The 16,044-nt window shown below is 45.3% G+C and overlaps 1 protein-coding gene across 1 annotated transcript in view; it reads right to left on the bottom strand.

Moving 5' to 3' along the window:
- Positions 1-1,066: 1,066 nt before the first annotated feature.
- pdzrn4 (PDZ domain containing ring finger 4) overlaps positions 1,067-16,044 on the bottom strand; it is an 81,221-nt gene continuing 66,243 nt past the window's right edge. Inside the window, exons 5-8 of the mRNA XM_046335480.1 lie at positions 7,705-7,767; positions 4,670-4,876; positions 3,469-4,304; positions 1,067-3,309 (exon numbers count right to left, since the gene is read on the bottom strand). Of these exons, the coding sequence (XP_046191436.1) occupies positions 2,466-3,309; positions 3,469-4,304; positions 4,670-4,876; positions 7,705-7,767 (1,950 nt within the window). The 3' untranslated portion in view covers positions 1,067-2,465. The remainder of the gene's footprint in view (positions 3,310-3,468; positions 4,305-4,669; positions 4,877-7,704; positions 7,768-16,044) is intronic.

Here is a 16,044-nt window from a genome sequence, read left to right as displayed (position 1 = left end):
AGCCATAATATTTTCCTCATGTGTTGCTGAAAACCAAACACACACCACCAGAACTGATTCTGAATGCCTTCTATTCTCCCACATGATGTAGGTGTGTTTATCCTTCAGGTGATGTGAGACGCAGCTGCTGCGTTTCAACTGCATAATGAGACAGATTCCTGGTGCAACAGGGACACTGAGCAGAGATGATAGGGTCATGATAGTACTCTGACGCATGTCAACCTCCATGTTTCAAAGGTGACGAGAACGGGATACATGCCAGTGCTTTTGATAGCCAGAGGCGTTTGCAGCTGGTGTGGTCTGAGCATCAGGGCTTGATAACTAGAGCTGGTGGAGTTTGCCCCAAAATGGCTGACTGACCTCTCATAGCAACATTATGGATGAAGTAGATGCTGAATGAGATGTGGGAGGATGCTGATTGACCTCATAGCAACGTTATGGATGAAGTAGATGCTAAATGAGATGTGGGAGGATGCTGATTGACCTCATAGCAACGTTATGGATGAAGTAGATGCTGAATGACCTCTCATAGCAACGTTATGGATGAAGTAGATGCTGAATGACCTCTCATAGCAACGTTATGGATGAAGTAGATGCTGAATGACCTCTCATAGCAACGTTATGGATGAAGTAGATGCTGAATGAGATGTGGGAAGATGCTGATTGACCTCATAACAACGTTATGGATGAAGTAGATGCTGAATGAGATGTGGGAGGATGTTGATTGACCTCATAGCAACGTTATGGATGAAGTAGATGCTGAATGAGATGTGGGACGATGCTGATTGACCTCATAGCAACGTTATGGATGAAGTAGATGCTGAATGAGATGTGGGACGATGCTGATTGACCTCTCATAGCAACGTTATGGATGAAGTAGATGCTGAATGAGATGTGGGACGATGCTGATTGACCTCTCATAGCAACGTTATGGATGAAGTAGATGCTGAATGAGGATGCTGATTGACCTCTCATAGCAACGTTATGGATGAAGTAGATGCTGATTGGAATATTATGATGTGTAACCAGGAAATGCATCCAACCAACCACAATACAATCATTTGTTTCATAAAGATAAACGATCATTTATTCACATTTCCTTTGCAAATATCACAAATAACACACATTGACCTGCCTATGAAGTTACCAACTACCGATTACTTGAAAGAAGACGATAAACACTGAGCAAAGATAGAAGAGCAGTGTACAATGAAAAGCACCCGTTTGAAGAGCCACCAAATGGCAGAACGGACTGTTTAGGTGACATATAATATGTTAGAGACAATAACTTGTGTTATTTTTGACAACACAAAGAGATCTTCAGACAGGTCCGAAAATATGCAGAATAGACTAATAAATGTACAATCATTGAAAATAATCAATAAAAAATAATAAATATGTTTTGTATTTATAAATTACATTTAATGTATTCATGGAACAATCAAATCACTTGAATTAATTATTTAATCAGTAAGAAATGCACTTTTTTCATTGGTGATACTGATTTACCATTGATGAGAAACATTGAGATCACTTTTGCAATGAGATGTTGGGGGAAAACTGTTGACTAGTGAACCCTTCCTTCAAGACTGTTTTAAACTGAGAAACTGTTGACTAGTGAACCCTTCCTTCAAGACTGTTTTAAACTGAGAAACTGTTGACTAGTGAACCCTTCCTTCAAGACTGTTTTAAACTGAGAAACTGTTGACTAGTGAACCCTTCCTTCAAGACTGTTTTAAACTGAGAAACTGAAAGCCTCTGAAACACCACTGAATTATTGACATTCTCAGGACTTCAGAATTTTCCAAGAGAACTCTGAGTTGACATTTTCAGAAATGATGAAAGCTCCTTCAGAGATTTAGTGGTGTCTTGACTCGCAAGGCAGCTTGGGATATTGAATGGGTCTTAGAGGGTTGTGCAGTTATATGGTGCATCCTCAGTAAAAGACAAGGAGGATTCTGCACAAGAGTCAAGTGTCTGTTCTCCGGTGTATGGTACATTTCTGACCACTACAGTGAATCACTGCCATGCTGGATAAACAATGCAAACATGACAATGTACCACGATGTCTTTGACTTGATGATGATGATGTGGTTTACAGAGAATTCTGATTATGATAGAAACATGTTTCATGACATCATAAATGAGCAACTGCAGAAAACATTTCACAGTGCATCCACAACCAGTGTAAAAAAAAAACATTTTACAAAATGTTATTGAGTTTACAAAGTGTGAAAAATATAGGATTTTCCCCATTATAAAAAATGCCACATTGAACGAGGCAAGTAAGGTCATATCGCATGGACGCGATGAGAGAGAGAGAGAGAGATGGGGCAAGGTTGTCCCTAGACACTGCTCTGAGGTCAGTTTTTCATTATCGTCCAAATGGTTAATGCCCGACCCGGGTAGTTTTAAATGATCCTAGATCTGTGTGTACAGGGAAACTTCTACCCGGAGCTGTGGTCCTATACTGTAGTAACAGACAGGAAGGCATTGTGTACTTGTTTAGACCCCTGGTCCTCAGGTGCTCTGGCCCCGTGACTCATTAGTTCCTGGATGGTCATCCAGTTATCCAGGATCTTCTTGTTGCGTTTCTTCATCATCTTCTTGTGGCTGAGTTCCAGGATGTTGACCTCTTTACGGCCCTCGGCCCCGCTCCCAGGGCCCTCTCTGAGACACTCCAGCCGGCTCCTCTGCATGTACTCCCTCCTCCTCCTCTGCTCCCTGGCTCTGGCCAGCTGCTGCTTTCTCTCCTCTTTACTCCAGTACCGCCCCATCTTCATCTCGGACATAGTGTCATCGTCCGTGGTCATCCCTCCACTACGCTCCTCCCTGATCCTCAGCGCCCGTTCTCGTAGAATCCGGTCCCTCGCCGGTCGCCGGGCTACATACTTCGTCCCGTCGGCTCGAACTTTGACCTTCCATTCGAGGCGTGGTTCCCCCGGGCGGGTGGAGCGGTCCCGGCAGACGCTGAGGAGGCTGAGCTGGGACTGGGAGTAGGTCTCCAGACTGGAGGTCTGCTGGAGGAGCTGCTGCATGTAGCTCTGAAGGTGTCTGGCGTGGGCTGGAGAGGCGCCCTGCTGGGGGGCTGTGTGGTAAGGGGACGGGTAGGGAGGGACCCTGCGTGGCCCACGGTGGCTCCTGGTGCGGTCGCAGCGCTCGTCGTCTGCAGGCAGGGCCGGGTCTGACTCGGAGGGGGAAGGGTTGGACTGGTCGGGGCTGCTGGAGATGACCGTGGTTCCAGGGCTGGGGTTGGGATCCTGTCGGCTGTGTGTGCTGGGCCCGGTCGAGGTCTCACTCATGAGCTCTCTGAAAAGAAGATTAGAATAATACATTATTATCCATTTTCTATAATAGAAATGTCAGACCCAGGATTGGAACCGGCAACCCTCCGGCTGCTGGCCGACCTTTCTAAACTCAAGGCTAAAAAGGGCTTAATAAAACACATTTGATTGATTGTCTACATACCTGTCTGGGATGGGGATGGAGATGGACTGGCCGGAGGCTGCTATGGTGCTCCGGAGGTTCTTCTGGTTGGTGAGGCTGATGCGTCTCTGTAGAGAGTGGTCTGGGGATCTCTCCATGCCTAGAGGAGTGGACCTGGCGCTCTCAGCCGTGTTATAGGCACTGGAGCTGTCCTTGTCCCCCCTTAGCTTGTCGCTGTCCCACTGCCTCTCCCCTGGATGCTCGTTGATATCAGCCAGCTTGGCATGCTGCTCACGCCCATGTTTGGGGCTTCGTCCTGGGGAGCACATAGGGGTGCAGGGGGGATCCCTTTGGTTCTTGCGGAGCTGGTGGGCCTGCATGATGCTCTGACACTCCAGCTCGATACTCCTCAGCTCATCGTTCAACATCCTCAGCTCCTGTTCCATCCCTCCACCACCACTGACCCCCACCCCGCTCTGCTCCGTCAGGCTGCACTCGATGGTGCTTCTCCTGCTATAGTACACACCACACTCCCCGCTGTTACGGATCTGGCACTTGAGCTCCAGGAGCTGCTTGAAGCGGCTGTCACACTCCAGTCCTAACCCCACTCCACCCTCACCCTCCTGGGCTTGGATCAGACCCCTGGGTCCCTGGGTGTCCGAGGGTACCACCACCCTCCTGCCCAGCCCCTGGCCATGCTTGGCCCTCCATCGGTCTCTCAGGCCCTGGGCAGGCCTCCGGTGGACACGGGCCAGGAGGACTTCCTGTTCGGAGCTCTCCTCGTTATGCCCCGTCCCCAAGCCGCTGTCTTTGTCCTGAGTATTGGAGGAACACGTGGCCGTGTCTGTCATGACGTCATCCTCCTCCAGCTGCTTGGCCTGGAAAGAGAACAAAGAGTTGTGGTAGAGAAGATGGAAGATATTCTGTAACACGAGCGCCTATCAACATGCATCAGCCCACATCATAGTACCAGCTCTTAAGCATTTAGAATAGCAATACCTGGACATGTATATTGTCTAGAATTGCAATATCTGGACATCTGTACTGTTAGAATATCAATACCTGGACATGTGTATTGTCTAGAATAGCAATATCTGGACATCTATACCCTCAACATTGAAATATGATCTATTTGGGAGGGGTGCAACACAATATTAGGAAAGTGTTCCTAATGTTTTGAACTCTTAAGTGTATAATGGACAACTATGTCCATCTCATATTATATTCCCCAGGCTGTTCTCACCTGCTCCTCTCCTCCTCCTGTCTTCTGCACCTCCTCGTTCCTCCTCTCCTCAAGGATCTCCATCTTCAGCTCCTCTAGGAGTTCATTGTGCTCCTCATCCAGCCACGCCTCCTCTGGTCTGGTCACCAGGAGAACGATACTCCTGGACTCCTCATTGGACAGGAGAGTGAAAGCTTCCTGCCTGTCCTGTACGTCACAGCCATTGATCTGGTAACACGCACGTAAAGAGATGAAAAAATATATAGTCCACACATACTGATTAAGAAAGAGATCCTGTTACTGTCTGTTACACTCACTGACAACTAAACTCCATCACGGAAGAAGAATTCATGAAGAAATGATGTAAAACACATACATAAAGAGATTAGAAAGTACTGTATCTAGTACACAAAGATATTAGAAAGTACTGTATCTAATACACAGAGAGATTAGAAAGTACTGTATCTAGTACACAAAGAGGTGAGAAAGTACTGTATCCAGTACACAAAGAGATGAGAAAGTACTGTATCCAGTACACACTCACTCGCATATTGTACATAAAGCGATTAAACTCCTGACTGACTGACGAAACCATCCCCCTTTAAATGACTCCCTTCCGCCTCTATACAGTGCACATCACAGTCATTCACTTAACTCCTCCATCACAGAAGATGGAGTGTTTGAGGAAACCATCCCCCTTTTAATCTCTCCCTCCACCTCTCCGTCTCTCTGAGAAAAGCACCTCCAGTCGATTATGAATTCACACTTTCACAGGCAGGCAGAGGATGTCTGGACTGCTCTGTGTCCTGTCTCTTCTCTGCATTGATTAAAGATGGAGGGCAGTGGGGGCCAGCCACGGCCATGGGAGAGAGAGAGAGAGAGAGAGAGAGAGAGAGAGAGAGAGAGAGAGAGAGAGAGAGAGAGAGAGAGAGAGAGAGAGAGAGAGAGAGAGAGAGTTGCACGGTGTGGTCTCAGCGGAGCACTGCGCCCATCCAGACATACAATTAACTGTACTGTGACAGGTGGCGTTCATCTTTCCCCTGCAGAGTAATGGGCTTGTCACAGAGAGATAATGGGACCCAGAGAACACCAGGGCTCAGCCCTCCAATCAGAATACAACAGGGGCTTAGCCCTCCAATCAGAAGACACTGTGCAGTGTTTGGGTCCACCAGTCACCTAACATCATTACTGCTACTACTGGGGAGTGTAGAAATCACTGACTACTACTTCTAATCTCTGTTCACACCTAACACAGCTAACACACACCGCACACACACACACGTTTAATTTACTACTAATAGTGGGGACCAAACAATTGATACCTATTCAAAATTATATTTTCCCTAAAACCTTTTAATATACCTAACCCTAAACGTAACCCTAACACTGACTCAAAGTCTAACCCTAACCTTAATTGTAACCCTAACCCTAAACCTAACCCCTAAAAACCTAAAATAGCCATTTTCCTTGTGGGGATCAACGAAATGTCCCTACTTGTCCACATGTTCCTTGATTTACTATCTTTGTGAGGACTTCTGGTCCCCACAAGGATAGTAAAACTAGAAATACACACACACACACTCTCACACTCAATCCCACTTCCACACTCCTTTCTCTCCCTCTGATGTGACCCGCCAGGTAGCTCTACAGTTCTCAGAGAGAGAGACCCGCCAGGTGGCTCTACAGTTCTCAGAGAGAGAGACCTGCCAGGTGGCTCTACAGTTCTCAGAGAGAGACCCGCCAGGTGGCCCGGGAGAGAGAGAGACCAGGTGGCTCTACAGTTCTCAGGAGAGAGAGAGAGACCTTGAGGTGGCTCTACAGTTCTCAGAGAGAGAGAGAGAGACCCGCCAGGTGGCTCTACAGTTCTCAGAGAGAGAGACCCGCCAGACTCTACAGTTCTCAGGTGGCTCTACAGTTCTCAGAGAGAGAGAGAGAGACAGTTCTCAGGGAGAGAGACCCGCCAGATGGCTCTACAGTTCTCAGAGAGAGAGAGACCCGCCAGGTGGCTCTACAGTTCTCAGAGAGAGAGACCCGCCAGGTGGCTCTACAGTTCTCAGAGAGAGAGACCCGCCAGGTGGCTCTACAGTTCTCAGGGAGAGAGAGAGACCCGCCAGGTGGCTCTACAGTTCTCAGGGAGAGAGAGAGAGACCCGCCAGGTGGCTCTACAGTTCTCAGAGAGAGAGAGAGACCCGCCAGGTGGCTCTACAGTTCTCAGAGAGAGAGAGAGAGACCCGCCAGGTGGCTCTACAGTTCTCAGAGAGAGAGGAGGGTGCCGCCAGGTGGCTCTACAGTTCTCAGAGAGAGAGACCCCGCCAGGTGGCTCTACAGTTCTCAGAGAGAGAGAGACCCGCCAGGTGGCTCTACAGTTCTCAGAGAGAGAGAGAGAGAGACCCGCCAGGTGGCTCTACAGTTCTCAGAGAGAGAGAGAGAGAGAGACCCGCCAGGTGGCTCTACAGTTCTCAGAGAGAGAGAGAGACCCGCCAGGTGGCTCTACAGTTCTCAGAGAGAGAGAGCCGCCAGGTGGCTCTACAGTTCTCAGAGAGAGACCCGCCAGGTGGCTCTACAGTTCTCAGTTCTCAGAGAGAGAGACCCGCCAGGTGGCTCTACAGTTCTCAGAGAGAGACTGACCATGACCCGCCAGGTGGCTCTACAGTTCTCAGAGAGAGAGACTGTTACTCAGTTACCATGTCACCCGCCAGGTGGCTCTACAGTTCTCAGAGAGAGAGACCCGCCAGGTGGCTCTACAGTTCTCAGAGAGAGAGAGAAACCCGCCAGGTGGCTCTACAGTTCTCAGAGAGAGAGAGAGAGAGACCCGCCAGGGAGGATGTCGGGCTGCTGTGTGAAAACAACACTAAGGACTTTCATTTTCCAGCTTAAGTGTAGCCATTAAATATGCATATGATCTGTAGCCCGAAGACAACAACAGCTCTGTTCCTAGAAGAGAGCTTACAGGGACGGTGCCTTTGAGTGTGCGTATGTGTGTGTGAGTGTGTGTGCTCTTGCGTGTGTGTGTGTGGTTGCGCTCATGTAATTGTTCTTGAGATGAAAATACGTACCTGTAATATTCGATCTCCTTCCCTAATGCGCCCGTCCCTGGCAGCGATGCTGTTGGGTCCAACCTGAACAAACAAAACAACAAATCAATCCAAACGCCATACACACACATGTTACTACTGTTACTACTGTTACCATGACACTGTCTGCTAGAACAGGCAGCTGGATACACATGTTACTACTGTTACTACTGTTACTACTGTTACTACTGTTACTACTGTTACCATGACACTGTCTGCTAGAACAGGCAGCTGGATACACATGTTACTACTGTTACTACTGTTACTACTGTTACCATGACACTGTCTGCTAGAACAGGCAGCTGGATACACATGTTACTACTGTTACTACTGTTACTACTGTTACTACTGTTACCATGTCACTGTCTGCTAGAACAGGCAGCTGGATACACATGTTACTACTGTTACTACTGTTACTACTGTTACCATGACACTGTCTGCTAGAACAGGCAGCTGGATACACATGTTACTACTGTTACTACTGTTACTACTGTTACCATGACACTGTCTGCTAGAACAGGCAGCTGGATACACATGTTACTACTGTTACCATGTCACTGTCTGCTAGAACAGGCAGCTGGATACACATGTTACTACTGTTACTACTGTTACTACTGTTACCATGTCACTGTCTGCTAGAACAGGCAGCTGGATACACATGTTACTACTGTTACTACTGTTACTACTGTTACCATGACACTGTCTGCTAGAACAGGCAGCTGGATACACATGTTACTACTGTTACTACTGTTACTACTGTTACCATGACACTGTCTGCTAGAACAGGCAGCTGGATACACATGTTACTACTGTTACTACTGTTACTACTGTTACCATGACACTGTCTGCTAGAACAGGCAGCTGGATACACATGTTACTACTGTTACTACTGTTACTACTGTTACCATGACACTGTCTGCTAGAACAGGCAGCTGGATACACATGTTACTACTGTTACTACTGTTACTACTGTTACCATGACACTGTCTGCTAGAACAGGCAGCTGGATACACATGTTACTACTGTTACTACTGTTACTACTGTTACCATGACACTGTCTGCTAGAACAGGCAGCTGGATACACATGTTACTACTGTTACTACTGTTACTACTGTTACTACTGTTACCATGTCACTGTCTGCTAGAACAGGCAGCTGGATACACATGTTACTACTGTTACTACTGTTACTACTGTTACCATGACACTGTCTGCTAGAACAGGCAGCTGGATACACATGTTACTACTGTTACTACTGTTACTACTGTTACCATGACACTGTCTGCTAGAACAGGCAGCTGGATACACATGTTACTACTGTTACCATGTCACTGTCTGCTAGAACAGGCAGCTGGATACACATGTTACTACTGTTACTACTGTTACTACTGTTACCATGTCACTGTCTGCTAGAACAGGCAGCTGGATACACATGTTACTACTGTTACTACTGTTACTACTGTTACCATGTTACAGGCAGCTGGATGTTACACATGTTACTGTCTGCTAGAACAGGCAGCTGGATACACATGTTACTACTGTTACTACTGTTACTACTGTTACCATGACACTGTCTGCTAGAACAGGCAGCTGGATACACATGTTACTACTGTTACTACTGTTACTACTGTTACCATGACACTGTCTGCTAGAACAGGCAGCTGGATACACATGTTACTACTGTTACTACTGTTACTACTGTTACCATGACACTGTCTGCTAGAACAGGCAGCTGGATACACATGTTACTACTGTTACTACTGTTACTACTGTTACCATGACACTGTCTGCTAGAACAGGCAGCTGGATACACATGTTACTACTGTTACTACTGTTACTACTGTTACCATGACACTGTCTGCTAGAACAGGCAGCTGGATACACATGTTACTACTGTTACTACTGTTACTACTGTTACTACTGTTACCATGACACTGTCTGCTAGAACAGGCAGCTGGATACACATGTTACTACTGTTACTACTGTTACTACTGTTACCATGACACTGTCTGCTAGAACAGGCAGCTGGATACACATGTTACTACTGTTACTACTGTTACTACTGTTACTACTGTTACTACTGTTACTACTGTTACTACTGTTACCATGACACTGTCTGCTAGAACAGGCAGCTGGATACACATGTTACTACTGTTACTACTGTTACTACTGTTACCATGACACTGTCTGCTAGAACAGGCAGCTGGATACACATGTTACTACTGTTACTACTGTTACTACTGTTACCATGACACTGTCTGCTAGAACAGGCAGCTGGATACACATGTTACTACTGTTACTACTGTTACTACTGTTACCATGACACTGTCTGCTAGAACAGGCAGCTGGATACACATGTTACTACTGTTACTACTGTTACTACTGTTACCATGACACTGTCTGCTAGAACAGGCAGCTGGATACACATGTTACTACTGTTACTACTGTTACTACTGTTACCATGACACTGTCTGCTAGAACAGGCAGCTGGATACACATGTTACTACTGTTACTACTGTTACTACTGTTACCATGACACTGTCTGCTAGAACAGGCAGCTGGATACACATGTTACTACTGTTACTACTGTTACCATGACACTGTCTGCTAGAACAGGCAGCTGGATACACATGTTACTACTGTTACTACTGTTACTACTGTTACTACTGTTACCATGACACTGTCTGCTAGAACAGGCAGCTGGATACACATGTTACTACTGTTACTACTGTTACTACTGTTACCATGACACTGTCTGCTAGAACAGGCAGCTGGATACACATGTTACTACTGTTACTACTGTTACTACTGTTACCATGACACTGTCTGCTAGAACAGGCAGCTGGATACACATGTTACTACTGTTACTACTGTTACTACTGTTACTACTGTTACCATGACACTGTCTGCTAGAACAGGCAGCTGGATACACATGTTACTACTGTTACTACTGTTACTACTGTTACCATGACACTGTCTGCTAGAACAGGCAGCTGGATACACATGTTACTACTGTTACTACTGTTACTACTGTTACCATGACACTGTCTGCTAGAACAGGCAGCTGGATACACATGTTACTACTGTTACTACTGTTACTACTGTTACCATGACACTGTCTGCTAGAACAGGCAGCTGGATACACATGTTACTACTGTTACTACTGTTACTACTGTTACCATGACACTGTCTGCTAGAACAGGCAGCTGGATACACATGTTACTACTGTTACTACTGTTACTACTGTTACTGTTACTACTGTTACTACTGTTACCATGACACTGTCTAACAGGCAGCTGGATACACATGTTACTACTGTTACTACTGTTACCATGACACTGTCTGCTAGAACAGGCAGCTGGATACACATGTTACTACTGTTACTACTGTTACTACTGTTACCATGTCACTGTCTGCTAGAACAGGCAGCTGGATACACATGTTACTACTGTTACTACTGTTACTACTGTTACCATGACACTGTCTGCTAGAACAGGCAGCTGGATACACATGTTACTACTGTTACTACTGTTGCCATGTCACTGTCTGCTAGAACAGGCAGCTGGATACCCAAGTCACTACTGTTGCCATGTCACTGTCTGCTAGAACAGGCAGCTGGATACCCAAGTCACTACTGTTGCCATGTCACTGTCTGCTAGAACAGGCAGCTGGATACACATGTTACTACTGTTGCCATGTCACTGTCTGCTAGAACAGGCAGCTGGATACACATGTTACTACTGTTGCCATGTCACTGTCTGCTAGAACAGGCAGCTGGATACCCAAGTCACTACTGTTGCCATGTCACTGTCTGCTAGAACAGGCAGCTGGATACCCAAGTCACTACTGTTGCCATGTCACTGTCTGCTAGAACAGGCAGCTGGATACCCAAGTCACTACTGTTGCCATGTCACTGTCTGCTAGAACAGGCAGCTGGATACCCAAGTCACTACTGTTGCCATGTCACTGTCTGCTAGAACAGGCAGCTGGATACCCAAGTCACTACTGTTGCCATGTCACTGTCTGCTAGAACAGGCAGCTGGATACCCAAGTCACTACTGTTGCCATGTCACTGTCTGCTAGAACAGGCAGCTGGATACACATGTTACTACTGTTGCCATGTCACTGTCTGCTAGAACAGGCAGCTGGATACACATGTTACTACTGTTGCCATGTCACTGTCTGCTAGAACAGGCAGCTGGATACCCAAGTCACTACTGTTGCCATGTCACTGTCTGCTAGAACAGGCAGCTGGATACCCAAGTCACTACTGTTGCCATGTCACTGTCTGCTAGAACAGGCAGCTGGATACCCAAGTCACTACTGTTGCCATGTCACTGTCTGCTAGAACAGGCAGCTGGATACCCAAGTCACTACTGTTGCCATGTCACTGTCTGCTAGAACAGGCAGCTGGATACCCAAGTCACTACTGTTGCCATGGCACTGTCTGCTAGAACAGGCAGCTGGATACCCAATTCACTACTGTTGCCATGTCACTGTCTGCTAGAACAGGCAGCTGGATACCCAAGTCACTACTGTTGCCATGTCACTGTCTGCTAGAACAGGCAGCTGGATACCCAATTCACTACTGTTGCCATGTCACTGTCTGCTAGAACAGGCAGCTGGATACCCAATTCACTACTGTTGCCATGTCACTGTCTGCTAGAACAGGCAGCTGGATACCCAAGTCACTACTGTTGCCATGTCACTGTCTGCTAGAACAGGCAGCTGGATACCCAAGTCACTACTGTTGCCATGTCACTGTCTGCTAGAACAGGCAGCTGGATACCCAAGTCACTACTGTTGCCATGTCACTGTCTGCTAGAACAGGCAGCTGGATACCCAAGTCACTACTGTTGCCATGTCACTGTCTGCTAGAACAGGCAGCTGGATACCCAAGTCACTACTGTTGCCATGTCACTGTCTGCTAGAACAGGCAGCTGGATACCCAAGTCACTACTGTTGCCATGTCACTGTCTGCTAGAACAGGCAGCTGGATACCCAAGTCACTACTGTTGCCATGCCGCTGTCTGGTGGATCATCATCAAACACCTTCATTGCTTTCTCTTCTTGTCAAGATCCCCATCTGAAGATATTGCTTCAACAATACAACGCCGAGCATCCAACCATTCCTCAAAACTTCCATATTGAGCTCATTATCACATGGTAATAGGAAGTGTGTCCCCAATGGCACCCTATTCTCTAAATAGTGCACTACGTTTGTGCAGGGTCCATAGGGCTCTAGCAGTGTACTATATAGAGTATAGGGTGCCATTTGGGTCGCAAGATATAGTTTGAAATATGACAGTATGGATTGTAGTTTATTAGTGTGGTAGGTGTCCACCAAGATAACACTGATGTTGGTGTCAACAACCTGGTTTAAGAAAAGGGAATGAATCTTCATGAGAAAACTCATTTCAACATTTATTGATTTTCTCATTATTTTGTTTTCAGTTTTTGGGGAATTGCTTGTATGGAATGTCAAATCGTTCCCGTGACGATATGTGTTCAGAGTTTTTTTCTTCCTACCTTTGAATTTCAGTTTTAAAAAACAAGCATTTCTTTCATCAAAGAACTGAACATCAAAATAAGGAGCTCAGCAAGAGAAAATTAACATTGGAAGCGTATTAATAAGTCAGGAATGATTAAGCTGAAAATGTGTAGACATTTCTCATTTCAATAATAACATTTCATATTTTTCACAGGCAATCCCAGTGGATACGTTTTTGAGGGAATCTAATCTACTTGGTATGATTTCAATACCGCTTCCATTTCTCTGCAATTACTTCAAACACTTTGTAGTTCTCAGAGTCAAGATCAAGAGCCATACGTAGGTGTTCAAAACCAACCGGGAAAACATACCTATGCTTCCACAAGGAACGTGACACCAACATTATGAGGCAACTGTAGGTGCTGTTCCTACTTTACCTGAGGTAACACTTCAGCTTATTGAAGAGGAAGCTGGTGTAAGAGCAAGGCAATACCCCCCCCACACACACACACACACACACACACACACACAACCTCTCCCCCCCCAGACACCACCAGAATGAGAGCTTTAGCTTTACTTTAGTCTGAGAGACATTATTTCCACTCAGCTGTCTCTCTGCTCTTTGTTTCAGTCTTTGGTATGCAGAGGCGGTGGTGGGAAAATGTGTCATTTTACACTCTGCAGGAGATGAGGAGGAAGGGTGTCACTCACTGTGGACTAATTAAAATCCTCAATTAGAATATTGAACAGAACGAGGGGAGTATTTCAAACTTCACTTGCTTTCCTCTCCTCTCTCTCCATGCATGGTTTATTTGGAGCGAAAGAGATATTATTGGCAAACATTCAAACACCTCCTCATTCCTTAACACCTTCTAATTCAGTTGAACTCAGTCAATATTCCACAACATTATATGATATCAAATGGGAATTCACAGTTATCTTTTAATTGCTTCTGACTGTAAAAGGTAATTGATATGTGGTGGGATTCCTTGTTTGATTTATTCTAACACGCCGTGTCTCTTCCCTTCCTGTTAACCAAGACCTTCCTGTTAACCAAGGCCTTCCTGTTAACCAAGACCTTCCTGTTAACCAAGACCTTCCTGTTAACCAAGCCCTTCCTGTTAACCAAGCCCTTCCTGTTAACCAAGCCCTTCCTGTTAACCAAGGCCTTCCTGTTAACCAAGCCCTTCCTTTTAACCAAGCCCTTCCTTGGGAGTGCAGTTTGTCATATGACCGTGTACCAGAGAACCAGACTTTAAGCTCATTCATGGAACATAATTCCCTTTTTTATGCACTTTTCTCTCCATGCGTATTCTGACCTTTAATTTAAGCATGAGAATAGCACACTATTCATTCACTATTTGTTCGTGTGCAAGATGAAAGAAATGAAGGTGTAGAGGAGGTGTGTCTACAGATACACCGTATTCTGACCTTGACATAATTCCCTCACAATTCCACCACCCTTATGCACCACGAAACAATGAATGTGGTCAAGCAACTTGTCAGTTCCAAGTGTAAAAACATCTAGTTTCTTTGTTCAGAAATAACACCATTCCCCACGTACTGTCATGTACTAATTGATAAGACCTTTTGATAACACTTATTGAAAAGACCTATTGATAAGACCTATTGATAATATCTATTGATAAGACCTATTGATAAGACCTATTGATAATATCTATTGATAAGACCTATTGATAAGACCAATTGATAAGACCTATTGATAAGACCTATTGATAAGACCAATTGATAAGACCAATTGATAAGACCATTTGCCGTTTGGGGTTTTAGGCTGGGTTTCTGTACAGCACTTTGTGACATCGGCTGATGTAAGAAGGGCTTTATAAATACATTTGATTAATGGGAATTTGATTGATAAGAGCTAGGTCATTTTTAAAAATGTTCATATATTTTATTTCACCTTTATTTAACCAGGTAGGCCAGTTGAGAACAAGTTCTCATTTACAACTTTGACCTGGCCAAGATAAAGTAAAGCACTGCGACAAAAACAACAACACAGAGTCACACATAAACAAACATACAATCAATAACACAAAATAAAAGAAATAGAAAAATCTATGTACAGTGTGTGCAAATGTAGAAGAGTAGGGAGGTAGGCAATAAACAGGCCCTAGGGGAGAAAATAATTACAATTAATACTGGAGAGATAGATGTGCAGATGATGATGTGCAAGTAGAGAACCTGGGGTGCAAAAGACCAAGAGGGTAAGTAATAATATGGGGATGAGGTAGTCGGGTGGGCTATTTACAGATTGGCTGTGTACAGGTACAGTGATCGGTAAGCTGCTCTGACAGCTGATGCTTAAAGTTAGAGAGGGAGATATAAGACTCCAGCTTCAGAGATTTTTGCAATCCGTTCCAGTCATTGGCAGCAGAGACCTGGAAAAAAGGTGGCCAAAGGAGGTTTTGGCTTTGGTGTATATAGTGAAATATATCTGCTGGAGCGCGTGCTATGGGTGGGTGTTGCTATGGTGACCAGTGAGCTGAGATAAGGTGGGGCTTTACCTAGCAAAGACTTATAGATGACCTGGAGCCAGTGGGTTTGGTGATGGATATGCAGTGAATGAATAAGCCATTTGAATAAGGGGATTTGAAATATACATTGTTTTAGTTCTATTTCACCTTATGATCACTGGAGACAATGTGAAACCAGTCATATGGCAGCAAACTGAAACATAACTACCGAGTTGATTTAGGATTTCTAGAATGTTTTAATTATATGCCTGGTCTGTTCACTGTGTTTTTTACAACTTGTATCATGTTAAATATGAAAGACTATCGGTAGTCACCTTCAGGTAAAATCACATTCATTT

This window comes from Oncorhynchus gorbuscha, unplaced genomic scaffold (assembly GCF_021184085.1).
Source record: "Oncorhynchus gorbuscha isolate QuinsamMale2020 ecotype Even-year unplaced genomic scaffold, OgorEven_v1.0 Un_scaffold_759, whole genome shotgun sequence".
In the NCBI taxonomy this organism is placed as follows: Eukaryota; Metazoa; Chordata; class Actinopteri; order Salmoniformes; family Salmonidae; genus Oncorhynchus; species Oncorhynchus gorbuscha.
The sequence above is the reverse complement of the archived record's forward strand: the minus strand, read 5'-3'. Positions and strand labels throughout refer to the sequence as shown.